Here is a 15,438-nt window from a genome sequence, read left to right as displayed (position 1 = left end):
GGAGAACTTCAGGACATGTTGAGGAGCTAATTTAGCCATTTAAATCAGCTGTGTTGGATCAAGGACACATCTAAAACCTGCAGGGATACCGGCCCTCGAGGCCTGGAGTAGCCCACCCCTACTCTAGATCATAGTGTCCTGCTTTCTCACCTGGCACATGATTGAACTAAGTTGGTTTAAATCATAATCATAGAGCAGAAGCTTCTCCGGGAGCCTTGTTATGTTTTTAGCCTCAATGCTTACCTGCCCTGTGGTATTACACTAAGGTCCTCTTCTTTTTTCATTATACCCGTTCACACTAGGATCTAGTTTTAGATGACGCAGCTTCCTCTTTCTTTTCAGGATGGCACCTGGTTCTACCCTTGAAGTCCATTAACTCAAAGTCAAAGTGGTCGCTATGAACTTAAGATGACCTAAAACCCTGGATGTCCTTAAACCTGCACAGGAGCAAAACTGAGCTTCTGTTATTTAATAATTGGTGACGACCTGTGCCACTGATTTATACTTTTACATTTAATCTCTGGATTTAATTTAGACTGTGTAAGTAGTAATAATTATTTCAGGTTGTAAGGCCAGTTTCTGTTACAGCCAGGTGGCCGGTGTGTCGTGTGGGTACAACCACAGACAAAACATGGAAACAAACTTAAATTTAACCAAGGCTGAGACGTTTATTATTTAGGCTTAACACAAGGATACAAAATAAGGGAAAAAACAGAATGCAAAAGTAACCTAAATTGTGAAAACTACACACACAATAAATACACACGAGGGTGACGAAGGCAGTGGAAACACACGGGGAGCACAACTGGGATGAATAGACTAATGACACAAGAAAAGGCAAGACTGAACACACTGAACACAGGATGAGAGACTGTCAAAATAAAACGGGAAACACACAGACTTGACAATGGGAACATGGAGACGAAACACAAAGACGTGACTAGGACCTGGGGAACAAGGGAGCGAGGGACACGGAACGATAGTGAGATGACGGACTGGGCAGAACACATGAACAGACGGGGGAGACATGAAATGAAACATGAGAACAGAAAAAGGAGACAATACACAGACATAACTTAAGGAACATACGAAGAGGACACTACAGACTCGCACAGGAAACAGGGAATGACACATTGACAAGAAAACACGGATCATAAGTCTAACTTAACTTGGAACATAACCAGGACTAAACTCCATACTAACTGTAAACACTAGAACTTGAACTTTTCCCAAAAATACCAAAAAGGGATCAAGTACAAGTACAAGTACAAAAGACACTCAGATTCCTCGGTCAGTGACCCAATACACTGACAGTTTCTTCGTGCTCAGGTTTTCTAAGATGAAATCATTCCTTTCTTTTAAAGACCTGCGGGCGGTTGAGCTGTTTGAACTGTGGGAAGAAAACCGCACAAAGCTTTTTGTTTTTTTTAATGTCTGTGATGTAGAGTAACAGAAACGAGCGGTGTCTCATCTTAAAGCCATGATTCCTTCTCTGACAAAATCATTTTCTGTACAGCCATTGATGAGCGTAAATGGACCGATTCTTCTCTGTGCTGTTTTTCTCTACTTGAGCACTCTAAGCACTTCATACAACATGTGTCATTCACACACACATTCATACAAGCACTTTTTTCACTTTCTACCCAACGTTCACACTGATGAACGCACTGAGAACAGCTCAGGTAACATGCTCAAGGACACCTTGTATCAGTGATTGAAGATGCAAGTCCAGTTTACCCAGTTTGCTAAACTTTAGAGGGGGCTTTTTGATCGCAGCATTAAGGGCAGTGTCGTGTGACCCAGGCCCCTCTGCATGCTCATTGCATAGAAAACCTAATTATGTGGTACAAGATGCTGTCTGACAGAAAGTGGGACATCTTGTCACCCTAATAGCTTCTGAATAGACCCACCTATCAGCTGCTGGTCCTCATATCCGGCAGCTGATGTTGGGGGGCATAAATCACAGCAGATAATTGGACACCATCTTGATCAAAGTTCCATCAAAGGATGAGCTACCTGGAGTTTGCCCATGTGTTTCTATCCTAACATGACTCCACGATGCAGTGGGAGAGTGGAGGGTTTGGAATGGTGAAGGGCCTTTGTGTGATTCCCTGAGCGTGCAGCACTACTACAAGATGCTCTGCAGCGAGGGTTTCTGTGGGGGAGGTTTAGCACAAAGCTGTAGCCTTCCCCTTTATCACAGTCAACTTATTTTTAAACTGAAGATGTCTTGTTAAGCTCTGAAGGCAGCAAGGGTTTCTGCAAGTTTTGCTTTTAATGCCACTGGCAGCAAATAAATCACTCATATCCAGCACTGTGTTTCAGACCTGCTGATTTAGAAACTGGGGGTATGGTTAGCCATTGTCCTATTCTTCATACACAGCATCTGCTACCACAGTTATGGCATTCACATAGTCAAAATAGATCCTTTACATCAAGAAAGGTTAAGGAGGGGGAGGATTTATTTGAGAGATCGCTTATTATCAGGTGTCATTACTCAGCACATGCTCTCTTCTTTGCCATCACTCTTCTAACTTTTACTCACAGAAGTGACATAAACCTGGCCTAAACGATCACTAAAAAGCGTGTGCTAGCTTTCTGTCTGTGTATGTCTGCACTCTTACAGTATACTACATGGTTAGCACGCTCCCTAGTCATCCATATCCAGTTGCAGCCTCTCCCCTGCACTGCTCAGGAATCCATCAAATACTGCGCTCCCTCCAGATATCAGCCGGCTGTTCTCATTGTTGATTTGTTTTTATTCTCCCCCATCCCACTCCCTCGCTCTATTGCCTGTAGAAATCAGAGCAGTTTCACTTGAACGGGCGTCTGTAACACAGCACCGCAGTAATCAAGCCGCCCCGCACGTACACGCACGCAAACACCCTGCACACAGCTCAGACCAAGGGAAGTGGGTCAAATGGTTCGTGTCTTGGCAATGGATTGGCCAGCAGAGGCCTGGTACAAAGACACACACACCAGCGCACTCACACACACACAAGCTTATTTCTCTTCAGCCTGTCCGGAGGTCTGTCTGATGAATAGGTCAGCCCTCTGAGGGGAGGAGAGAGAAAAGCAAGCTAGAGAATGAGCAAAATTCATCATGTGCCATCGCCTACTCACTTCCCTCCACCTCCTTTCATTTTTCCACCTCCCTGTTTCCTTCTCTAAACCCCACGTGGTGTCTTTTCCCCCCCTCTAATCTTTCTCTCCTGTCTTCCTTCAATCAATCATAACAGCCTCAGCACTGCTTGTGTTTTGATATTTTTTTCCCTACTTTTTCTTCTTTTTTTATTAAATCGCTGTGACTTCTTGTCCTGAGTATCTGCAAATGCGCAGGTGGGACTCAAATGATGCACACATGCTCACATACACCTACTGCTCTGTGTGTTGTGATAGCAAAGCCTCTTTTCGATGTAGACTTTGACTCCCAGCAGGAGGAACAGGGGTCACTGAAGATCACATCTGTTTATCACCTCCCCTTTTTCTTTTTTTACTTGAAAAAAAAGTCAGTCAGTCCACAGCTAGCAGCAGTTTGTGTGCACACAGGCACTACATGTAAAACTGTGGGAGTAAGACTACAAAAACAGACAAAACCCCCACAATCAGACGATCCCCTATGCGCAAACACTTGACAGTAGTGGAGAGGAAAAACTCCCTTTTCACAGGAAGAAATTTCCAGTAGACTCGGGCTCAGGGAGGGGGGGCCATCTACTGCGACTGGTTGGGTGGAATGGGAGGAAGACAGGACAAAGACATGCTGTGGAAGAGAGACAGAGATTAATAATAACTAATGATTAAATGCAGAGTGGTGTCTGGTGTCTGATGTACAGTGAAAAGGTGAGCGAAGAAGCAACTGACAATGCATCATGGGAAGCCCCTGTCAGCCACCAGCATAGGTGTATTGGAGCGTAACAGAGAGAAATCAGTCACTCGATCCAGGCCTAGATATTAGGGGTGCAACGATACACAAAATTCACAGTTCGGTTCGATACTTTGGTGTCACGGTTCAATATTTTTTGATACAAAAAAATGTTCATGATTTTTTAATTTGTCATATATTAAAATTATAAATATATATTTTAACTCAAAAGTACAGTTTTTAAATTTAATGTTGCTGAAACAACAAAGTAATAAAAAAATAAACCTATCTGATCAAGAAATCACTCATCTTTGGAAAAGAGAGTTTATTACAGAGAAATGGCTCTTTCCAAAATAAAAGCTATACTATACGCTTCTTCTGGGCTATATTCTCAGCAGCATATTAAACATATCAGGTCCCCATAAGGAGAATCATGTGCTAACGGCTGTCTAAATGACTCGGGTAAAGTTTGTAGCATGCGTGCTTGTTGTTTTTGTCTGCTTCCACTTGTCTTTGCACTAGGATGATGTCGGCATAAATGTGCAGTCATATTCGTTGTGTTCCCACTAGTGCTGTCAGCGTTAATCTGAAATGACGTTAACGCCACAACACGGCAAATCTCCGTTAACGAGCTACCGCAGATCGCCCTGTGCGCGGGGCTGGACGGCGTCAACGCCTTAACAAGCTAACTGCGCTAACGCAGTAGTTCCCACCAATGTAATTGAGCATTGCGTGGCACATCCGACATACTGTTTTACTTTTGTCCATGACACGCTTACCTTCAGGGTCATGCTTCACATGAAGACCAAAATAGTTCTAAAGGCCAGATCTGAATGAGGGTGGGGGAGGTTCAATTTGCCATGTTTCAACGAGCTTAGCTTCTGTCTTGCTAGCTTGCGCTGCGCTCAGTGGATCTGCGCTCGACAGTGCAGCCTAGGCGGAGTAGTCGAACGCAGATCCACTGAGCTCTCAACACAGACAGCATCGTCAGAAGAAAAGTTGTTAAAATAAATTAAAAATGTTGTATTGTTCGATATATATGCGTACCGAACCGAAAGCACTGTATCGAACGGAACAGCTGTGTTAAGGACCAAAAAGCTCTTCAGAGAGTGATCCGTACAGCAGAACGCTGCTGCAGGATTGCTCTCCCCCCGCTTCAGGACACCTATACCAGGAGATGCCGGACTAGAGCAGCGCAGATACTGAAGGACCTGTCCCAACCTGGCAACAAACTATTCCAACTTCTGCAATCCGGTAGAAGGTTCCGCATCATCCGGGCAAGGACAGAGAGACTCAAGAGGAGCTTCTATCCCCAAGCCCCCCCCCCCCCCCCCCCCCCCCCCCGGCTGTTTGTGCACCTATGTTTTTGTAACCTGTCCGTGCTGGCCTTGCTGCACGATCACTGAAAACCTCAGTGTACGTATGATCGTATCAGTGAGATCAGTGCAGGAGCTCAGAGGTTCCCCTGGATTACATGCGGGGGCTTTCAGGAGAATATTTACTGCTATACCAGTGCTGATGCAGAGGTTTCTGAGTGGCAACAGCTAAGTTCATCTACTGCAGCAAGTGACACCCACTGCTATAGATAGCTCCTGTGGTGGGATCAAAGCTGAAACAATGAAACCAATGTGACCACCATAAACAGAAAAATTTCTCTTTCTATTTGTTGTTGGGCCATCACTTAGACAACCTAAAAACATGTTTGGATGAGTAATTCACCAGAAATTTGATATTTGTTTTTATTCTATTTTTAAATTTAGATGGCTGTTGTAGAACAATCTTCAGCCAGCTTCATATGGGGTTAATGTAAACATTTAAACACTTTTAAAGAGTTTAAACAAGAACAAAGTGGATTTGATTACTAATACAATTTTAGTTAAGGAAACATTTCAATGAAACTTGCAGGTCAGAATATGGTGTGAAATGAAGTGGAGCTGATGCATTGTTTGGGAGGTTGTGGAGTAGCTTTAAGCTGGGTTTGCTGTTTATGGTATAAGAGTCAACCTCAGCATAGAATGCCCTCCACTGCTTTTTCATTTCCACACAGTACTTTATTTACAGCTGTCCACATGAACCATTTTAGCTCTTGTGGCCTGCTAAGTGTGTGCTACATGAAAGGAGAACTTCGGACAATGCCCCCACCTGTTTTCCTACCACTTCACTGAGTTCATGTTTGGGGAAATAGTGTATCTATTTATCTGAGGCACTGGAAGAAGCTTGGGAGAGTAATTAAGATGGGTTCAGGAGTTTCATATGCCATTGATTTTAATTTCAGTATGTTTCCAGAGGCCCACCCTGTTGCCTTTACAATTTTCTACACCTCATCTGTAGTCTTATCTTTCCACACTGTTTTTTGGTTTTTGTTTTTATTTTTACATTTTAAGTCATTAAGTCTTTTACTCTGTCCTGCCTCATGTTTACACTTTAGATCGTTTAGGATCGATAGCATTGTTCCACCTTGCATAAGCACGCACGCCAAACTTAACGAATTAAAAGTTTCTTCCTTTAACTTTTTTTTCCTTTGAGCTGGATAAAACTGGTGTGACAACAGCTGTTCATTTGATTAGGCAACTTCTGTAATCTCCAGCAGGAGTTACAGTGCCGGGCATGTCATCAGATGACATTAAAAGTGGCGGACCGCATTGCCCTTAAGGTAACACTTATCCCAGCTTTAGCGGCATTAGCATCATGTTAGAGCTAGCTGACGCGTCGCGCCTGTCCTCCAAGGGTTGGTGCTCAGGCTCACGGCAGCACAAGTGGCTTGTGGCTTCAGCTCCAAGCTTAATTAAATGTCACTGGATACATGATGGAACAATACGCTAACTTTTTGTCATAGCTGGGGTGTGTGGGTGTGTGGTGATTGTGAGCTAGCTCGTGACATCTTACCAGAAGCATCTACTCAGCCTCGCCTTTTTCACCATTTAGTCTTCCTGTCCATGAATCACCTCCAGCAGCCACAGCTGGGGAAATATCTCACTGGGGGGAATGTGGAATATTTAGCTCTCCACATACTCAAGTGTTTATATATAGGCTCAGCTTAGCTGTGCTTCAGTTAGAGATGGATCTTAACAGTTTATACAGTTAAGTGCTCTTGATTGAGACCGTGCTCATGCAGAAGGGTTACGTACATCATGTATATTTCTTTGGTTGACTTCAACCTTCAGAAGCTCTCAGAGCAGCTGCCAAGCATGATTGAATAGATCAAAGGAGTGGGAAATTGAATGGAGGGACGAGAGCGAGAGATAGAAAGAGATGTTCAGATGGTCATACTCAAGGTGAATCCCCATTGTTTGTCAAATCCAATTTCATAACCTGCAATGGCAGAAACAAGCGGTGAACAAAACACTGACATGTCACGTCACCTTTTAAGCTGATACAGCGAACTTATTAGCAGATGATTGCGCAGCCAGCGACACTGCCCACCTGATGAATGCAAATGTTCCCTCTCTTGCCTCTCACTGTGTCTGTGTGAGTGGCTTTGTGGGGCTTTTTCACTAACGGCAACTATACAGTGATGTTGATATTTCTTTTCAATTTGCAATCAGAACCTGAGCAATTCATGTCCATGCAATTTTGGTAGCTTAGCTGATGAGAGTTTTTAGGATGGATACAACAACACAGTGTTTTAAGGCTGTTATTCACTAATTGCCTCATTTAGATTCCTGATTAGGCAGAAGGAAAAAGGGGTCATTAGCGAAAAAGCCTAAGGTTGTTCATATTTGCCTCACAGATTTGGAGCTGCGCCTGATTTGAATGGCACTGGGGTGGGGGGTGGGGGTCCAAAAAATATCTTCAGGCTAATGATGATGAAGGGAAATGAAGCAGGGAGAAGGAGTGTGTGAGATGCAGTTGTCATGGATTATTAAAGTTTGGCTGCTGCTCTCTGCTGAAGCTTTTCAGTAGCCACTGTGTTGTTTAATTTTCATGCAAGTCCCCTTTTGTCCGCCGATAGGCTGCAGATTCATGTCTACCTTCCATCCTTGCTCCATCCCATTTACATGGCAGAACCATTTTCATTTGCAACAGACACAGTGACAGAATATTGATTGTCTGAGCTGTTTTTTCTCCTCCCTGTGCGCATCATTCTTGTCAAAGCTTCCATCAAATATCCAGTTGTCTTTTTTTTTTTTTTTTTAGCTGTTCTTAATCTCATGAGGAGGAGGGATTTGTGTGGTTGTGTGTGTTTGTGGGGGTTTTCTTGTTTTTTGGTTGGCTTCTTTTTGTGTGTGCATTTTTTTTTCTCTTCCTTTTTGTCTGTCATCTCTCCCCAGCGGTTCCTCTAAACAGCCAGCCCGCATTGTTCTTTTCAGCTCCATTAACCCTCCTCTTCATTAGGAACCAATTAAAGTGGTAGATGCTCATTGCCAAGCAGCAGTAAGAGGATGTAAAATAATGGGATAGATACAAACTGCACTGCACTTGAACCAAAGGAGAGCAGAGACTTACCAATTTGCCAATTTCTGGAGTTCAGGCCAAATGCAGCAATGCATTTTCTATGCATTTTACACAAGTGCAGCTAAGCTACATAACTTCCTCTGGGATTCTGAAACCATGATGTAGACAAGCTCATGTCGAATGCTGAGGCAGAGAGACGGGAAAGGTTCAGTTACTAGATTAATGTAAGACAAACAGCCATATGTCTCACAGAGATGTGGTTCATAAAAGGCATATCATCCCTGATAAGAAACGTAGAACACAGGGGAAAACACATCCTATACATTTCTCTCAAAATGCTGCTAGTGGCATTGCTCTGCATGCCAGCAAGGTGCTGGAGTAACCAGATGAGATGGTGTTCACTTTTCATGGTGAAGCCAAAGCAGGCAGAGGAAAACAATCAGCTGGTGACACCATAGCACCTTCACACATATGCTGCAGCTGTCACTTTTATCAGCGTTCAAGATAGAGCCATATGTGAGAATGCACATATGCACTTCAGTGAGATCATATCATCAATCTTTTAAGCCACATGACAACAGAGCAGCTAAATGTCCGAGCGAGCTAACGGTGACTGGCGTCTCCTGTGCATTCTGTCCCGACAACAATCCTATACCAAACAGAGTATTTCCATTTGAAGTTTCTAAGGAGTTTTTTGAACTGGAACATGGATTCAACTCCAACTTCTCTGAGCAAGTACTTGGTGACAGTGGAAAGGAAAACCTCTCTTTTGATTGGCAGAACCGATAGGGGAGGGGCAGCCACCTGCTGCTCACACCAGTTGTAACTACACTGATGTCCTCTAAAACTTGGAAATGTTTAATGAGGACAGTCACCACTGTAGCATTATAAAAGTGACAGAAAATAATAAAATATATCCCGTTTTTAAGACTAGGTTCTTCTTAAGATCTGGAGCGATCGTGGCTCAACAGTTGGGAGTTTGCCTTGTAATCAGAAGGTTGCCGGTTCAAGCCCTGACTTGGACAGTCTCGGTTGTTGTGTCCTTGGGCAAGATACTTCACCCGTTGCCTACTGGTGGTGGTCAGAGGGCCCGGTGGCGCCAGTGTCCGGCAGCCTCGCCTCTGTCAGTGCGCCCCAGGGTGGCTACAATGTAGCTTGCCATCACCAGTGTGTGAATGTGTGTGTGAATGGGTGGATGACTGGTTGTGTAAAGCGCTTTGGGGTCCTTAGGGACTAGTAAAGCGCTATACAAATACAGGCCATTTACCATTTTTAAATTAGCATGGCCAGAGGGCAAAATCTCTTCTACTTAAATGGTACTTCTTAGCTAGAATAGCTACTCCTTTATTTTCCATGAGTCGACACAGAAGATGGATCTGCATGTTTGATTTGACACAGTTTTTACATCTAACACACGCCATCCCATTTATCCAGGCTAGGTGTCGCCACTCAGACAACACCTTCAAACCATTTTTTTATTTTATTCTAAAGTTTTAAAAAATGTATTAATTTTTTAAATTTGTAACCACCAAGACTGCTTCACAGAATTCCCTCTGTATCATATGTGACTCTCTGAGCTTCTGTGTTGATGTGTCATCAAAGGAGAGGTGGCAGTGACTGTGACGGTGGATGTGACGTCAGTTAAAAATTGGTTTACAGTCAACTTTGTCACATGGTGCTGTTCTCCAGGCCCCACATGGCAGTTATAATGGAGCCCTCAGTCAAGCTCAGGCACCCACAACAAAATTGACTTCATCAAGAATGCAGGCTGCGCACATTCAGAAACGGGCTTGTCACGGGAGCTAACACCCACGCCTGAAGCACGGAATTGTGAGGATAACTGGTATTAATTGGGAAATGTACATTGCACATCAATAGGATGCGCAAAGTCAATAATTGTTGGTCTTTTGTTTTGTCTTTACATATTTAGATATGTAAAGTGTTTAAAGAAAAGTTTCCTATCAGTCACATCGACAGAGAGATCCATACGCAACGGTCTCTGTTTTTAAACATCATCATTTGCTGCATGCTTTTGATGTTAGAATCAGCACACCAGCAGAGATCTGGAGTCGTGGGCAGGAAACACAGGCTTCAGAAAGTTTCTGTGCAGCCTGTTGAGGGCAGAAGGTTAGGCTGTGTATTACATGTGAAATATGTGATCAAAGAGTTTTTCATTTTTTCTTTTTAATGAAAACCAACACCTACTCAGTTGTCACTTTCAGGCCTGTGAAAGGGCAATATGAGACTTGATTTACAAAATGCTTTGATTTTACTTGAGGGTACGCAGCTGACTGGTTGGATGGAATTGCACGCGAGGTGGTGTAATTTTCAAAGGAATCACAGGGTGTCAATAAGCTGAATACTGTGTGTCTTGCTCTTGATGCGGGGGGTCTAATTTCCCCCATCAAGTTGTACCCAGTGTGGCCTTTAGTGAAATAAAAAGAACACCCCTGTCCTAAATGCACAGTTGTCTTCAGCTTCAAAAAGTATTGGACTAATGTTACACTCTGTATACAACACTGCCCCACTTCTGCTCATCTCCAAACTCTCTCTCTGTCTGTTCTCTGTGTTTTCAGATCTGAAGAGGGAGGCCAGTATCTGCCACATGCTGAAGCACCCCCACATTGTGGAGCTGCTGGAGACCTACAGCTCAGATGGGATGCTCTACATGGTGTTTGAGTTGTAAGTCCCAGGCTGTGATTCAGCAAACACACACACACACAGAATTCCTGACACCAACACATATGTAGGCTGAAGATAGGTAATGGGGGACGGGTGTCACAGTGGGGCACATCTGTAAGGGAATGCGTAGTGGGGATGGTACAGAGGAAAGAGGACACAGAGCAGAAGGATGACAGTGTGAGGAGGGCGTGGAGAGAAAGTGAACCCTGCAGTGGTTTTATGTAATCAAAGCTGATATGAAAAAGCTTGTTAGATGAGGGGTTTTTTGTGGGGGGGCAGTGTGCAGAGGATGAGTGCAGTCTATATATATATATATATATATATATATATATATATATATATATATATATATATATATGAGGGGAGGGGGGAGAAAAAAAAGATGAGATTAAGATTTCACACTTGCTGCTACTTCCAGCTTTTCCAAGAGCTGCATCATCCCCTGGAGCTCCTCCCAGCCTGCTCCGTATCTTCATCTTTCCTCCTCTTCCAGAACTAATTCCTTTATCATTTAATTCTGTTATCGCTGAGCAGGCGAACGCTCGGGTTTCGTGCGTTGTTCTATCACATGGCTTGGTGCACCGGGAGAAAACTTTCAAGGATATGCAGACGAGCGCCATTTAAAGAGATTTTCATGGTTTTTGGAGCTCATTTGCACACACACACACACACACACACACACACACTGACACGCTCATGAGACCACAGGCAGATATCGGAGCGCTACGGGCCTTGGAGAGGGGAATGGATATGGGAGTAAATGCAGTGGATAAATGTGGAGGGCCTCGTGCCGCTCTTTTTCTCGGGTCTCACTCCTCACTAATCACAGAGGCTAAAATGTGAACGTGGTGCGGTAATAGGAGTGCAGAAAAATATGGATGTGCTGTAGCCAAGTCCTACATCAGAATCCTGTTTAATTGGCACAGAGGCTAAGTGACAATAAAGAATAGGCTTCCAGTAATTGGGAACAGAGCAATTATGAGAGACAGGATCAGCTGTGGCTAAATGGCCTGGCTGCAATTGTGTGCGAGTTGTGTGCATTTGATGATCGTCATTCCATCATCTGTATATGTGTGTGTTTTTTAAAACAGCCACCTGAGGAAGACTGAGCCTGTGCGCAAAGGCCTAATTGCCTTAAAGTCTGCTCCTAGCAGCTTAATGATCGCGAGCGCACTGCTTTCCTGTGCATTGAGACGCTGTGGCCAGAGCCTTGTTTCAGCTCTGTTGAGGAGCTGTCGTTTTTAGAGCCGTGCTGTTATTGTGAATCCCTCCAGAGGGCTTTCATGAATGCATCACCATTACAGCAACAGCTCCTCCTGAACACTTGGATCATAGTGGGGAGCTCCATGCAAAAGCTATCATCACTGCGAAAAGAACATGATTGCGTATGATTTACAAAACTGAACCTGGCTTTAGCGTGTAGAATATAAAATGAACTGATTTTATGTGACAGTCAGCAAACATCCTTCATTTCACTCATTCCCATTCCCATCCAAATTCATTCAAGAGAATAAATGTGCACCAGTATGCAGTTTTGCCTGTATTCTCTATGCATAAGTTGCAGAACAAGTCTAGTCTTGTGATGTCAGAGCATGTGATCTAACCTCTTGTTCAATGGGAAAATCTGAGATGGGAAATCGTTTCAATTATTGGAAATAATTTCCCCGTTCACAAATTTGGTTAAAGCAGATTTTAAAAAAAGTATAACAAATAGCTTAAATAGGCTGACCAGTATGTAGCTCAATAAATTAGAATGCAGTGTGGACAAACCAGGAACTAAATCTAATCTAAACTCTAAATAAATACAATGCAGTAAAATCAGAGTAAAAATATGAATGTATTTCACAGTTAACTAAGCAGAAACAGAATAAAAATTCACTACAAACACCCGAGATGATGTGCATATACTTGTACTCCAAAGCATGCTGTCCCAGGATAGACGCAGGCTGTTGTGGGACAGCAGATCACCATCTCTCTGGTAGTTTTTACATTTAGAAGTATTTCTGCCACAACACGCCACCAGTAATGCTCTATATCCTTCAATTATACGTCTAGCAAGTTGTTTTTTTCCCCTAAGTATTTAACAATCATAAGTTTTCTTATTTTCTTATTGTTGCTTGAAGCTTATCAACGTCATCATCCAGTCACTGATCCAAACTACCTGAGGCCCAACACTGACTGCGTAGAATTTGCTTATTAGGTACAGTCACCAGAGACTGTCTGCTGATGCAGACATGGACAGACTGCTCGTCATTCCTCTTATACTTTCTAGTGCAGTCTCTCCATGGAGAAGACAAAGAAAAGAAAACTGGCAGGCGCAAAGTCTCCTCAGAGCCTCGTGCTTACCATTTGAAGATGGAATTTAAGTCACTTGTGGAGCGTAGCACTCACTAACATGGAATCCATGACACGCCTTGAATTCTTAGGCTACGTTCACACTGCAGGCGAAAGCGCATCAAATCCGATTTTTTTTTGACCCTATGCGACCCATATCCGATCATGGTATGACAGTGTGGGTCACTTTCGTATGTGGTACTGAATCCGATACATATCCGATGTTTTAGAAAGCGACTGCTGTTTGAACGGTCATGTCGCATTAAATCCGTCTTTTACGCCACCGACACAAGACAGACGCCAATTATCAGCGCCAGAGAAGCGCCCGAGAAGACATCGCGAACGCTTCCTGGCCATCCATTGTAGATGTCAGTGAAACTGTTGGGAAGACAACATGAACATTTTATTTGTACTGTATAATCTGCAGATTCTGATAGAAATTAAGCATTAAGACCTGCAGTGTGAACGTAGCCTTAGTCTACATGGCTATGGGTTTAACTGATAGGGCAGCTCAACATGGCTTAGGTGGAGCTGAAATCCCTTATTGGGACAGGAGATTCAATCCAGAGGCTCCTGAAAATACAATTGAGTTATTTATTATAAAGCGGTTTGTGAATATTTGCAGTGGAGCCTCTTTATATTATATTATTTCATTTTTATTTATTCATTTATTAAAGAAGTATGTCTTGTTCAATGTTACAAAAATCCCTGACTTCAAGTAGAATTCTAATATTTAGATAAACACTTACAAACATTCAGAAAAGTCGAGTACTACAAACAGACAACATTCTACACAGGAAAAAGTAGGTGAAAATACAGCAAAAACGTAGACTGTATTCAAAAGATGGACATAGCCACCACAGCATCATTCAACGGTCACTTTAAACCGTCAAGTTTAAAGTTTATATGAATCGGATGTACTAAGTGTACGATGTGTCTGACTGAGAAACTCACAGCATGCTCATACGTTTGCAACCTGTCAGTCAAAAAGTAGCCAGGCGACAAATCACGACCTGCTTCACTTTCATTTTAGTTTAAATAGGACATCGAGTGATAGATAAGATTTAAAACTGGTGAATGAGACCATAAACAAATCAGGAAAGTCTTCACCGAGATCATAGGCAGATTTCTTTTGGCAGTCCGATTGTATAGCTGACTACATATTATCTTTTATATACTGTCTGTAGTTGCTTTGATGTTCTTGGTGGGGTACTCTGACCTGCTGAGCTAACCTTTTTTCATGAGATAAGATCGGCTTCATTTAGCTCCGTATTTATCTGTTTATAGTAATATTTTATGGGTCTTTTACTGTATTTAAATATTCCTTCAGGGTTTCAAATAAGGTTTAGGTAAAATGTTTTTGTATATTTTATTAATCCCCTGTAGGAAATTACTCTCTGCATTTAACCCATTCACTCAGTGAAGCAGTGTGTAGGGGCGGTACCTTGCTCAGGGGTACCTCAGGATTTGAACCCCCGATCTTCCTACTGAGCTATCTCCTCCCCCAATAATGGTGTTATGAAATACACTTTTCTACTTCCTAACTCTTAATAGTTTCAGAAGAGAATGCTGAAGCATAGCAGAGGCTTACAGAAATATTACCAGCATCATAGCAGCTTTTTTTTGTGCTACATGTAGGCGAGCTGGTCCAGCTGTGCCTACCTCAACTCGCAGACGCTAAACACAATTACTGCTACTGACCTGTTTCTCCCATTTCGCCTTCACAGCCAATCACAAAGAAGCGCAGCACTTGAAGTTTTAATAAGAATGGCCTTTCTTTCTTACTTGTATTTGTGGCCTGACCTTCATGCTAGTCTGACCCTCTCTCACCGTGAGTCTCTTTCTCTTCTCATTTCTGTGTGTATTAGTATGGATGGAGCGGACCTGTGTTTTGAGATCGTGAAGAGGGCAGATGCTGGCTTTGTCTACAGTGAAGCCGTGGCCAGGTGAGATTCTATGGCTTTGATTTACTTCCCTGAAAGGCTTCCTGATGCTTTCTTAAAATTATTTGAATCAATATTTGCAACCATGATTTACACAAACACTTAACTCTGATGTAACAATGATCTTGCACTTTCCTCCCCCCACTTAGTCACTACATGAGACAGATCCTCGAGGCGCTACGCTACTGCCACGACAACAATGTCATCCACCGAGATGTCAAG

At 43.0% G+C, this 15,438-nt stretch overlaps 1 protein-coding gene across 17 annotated transcripts in view; it reads left to right on the top strand.

Annotated features, from left to right (window-relative positions):
- Nucleotides 1-15,438, top strand: part of caska (calcium/calmodulin-dependent serine protein kinase a) — a 156,882-nt gene that overhangs the window by 59,015 nt on the left and 82,429 nt on the right. For all 17 annotated transcript variants that reach the window (XM_085134994.1, XM_085135007.1, XM_085134995.1 and 14 more), the window contains exons 3-5: nt 10,834-10,939; nt 15,142-15,219; nt 15,366-15,438. In XM_085134994.1, the coding sequence (XP_084991120.1) occupies nt 10,834-10,939; nt 15,142-15,219; nt 15,366-15,438 (257 nt within the window). The remainder of the gene's footprint in view (nt 1-10,833; nt 10,940-15,141; nt 15,220-15,365) is intronic.

This window comes from Neolamprologus multifasciatus, chromosome 16 (genome assembly GCF_963576455.1).
Source record: "Neolamprologus multifasciatus chromosome 16, fNeoMul1.2, whole genome shotgun sequence".
NCBI lineage: Eukaryota > Metazoa > Chordata > Actinopteri > Cichliformes > Cichlidae > Neolamprologus > Neolamprologus multifasciatus.
This window is presented reverse-complemented; position numbering and strand designations above follow the sequence as displayed.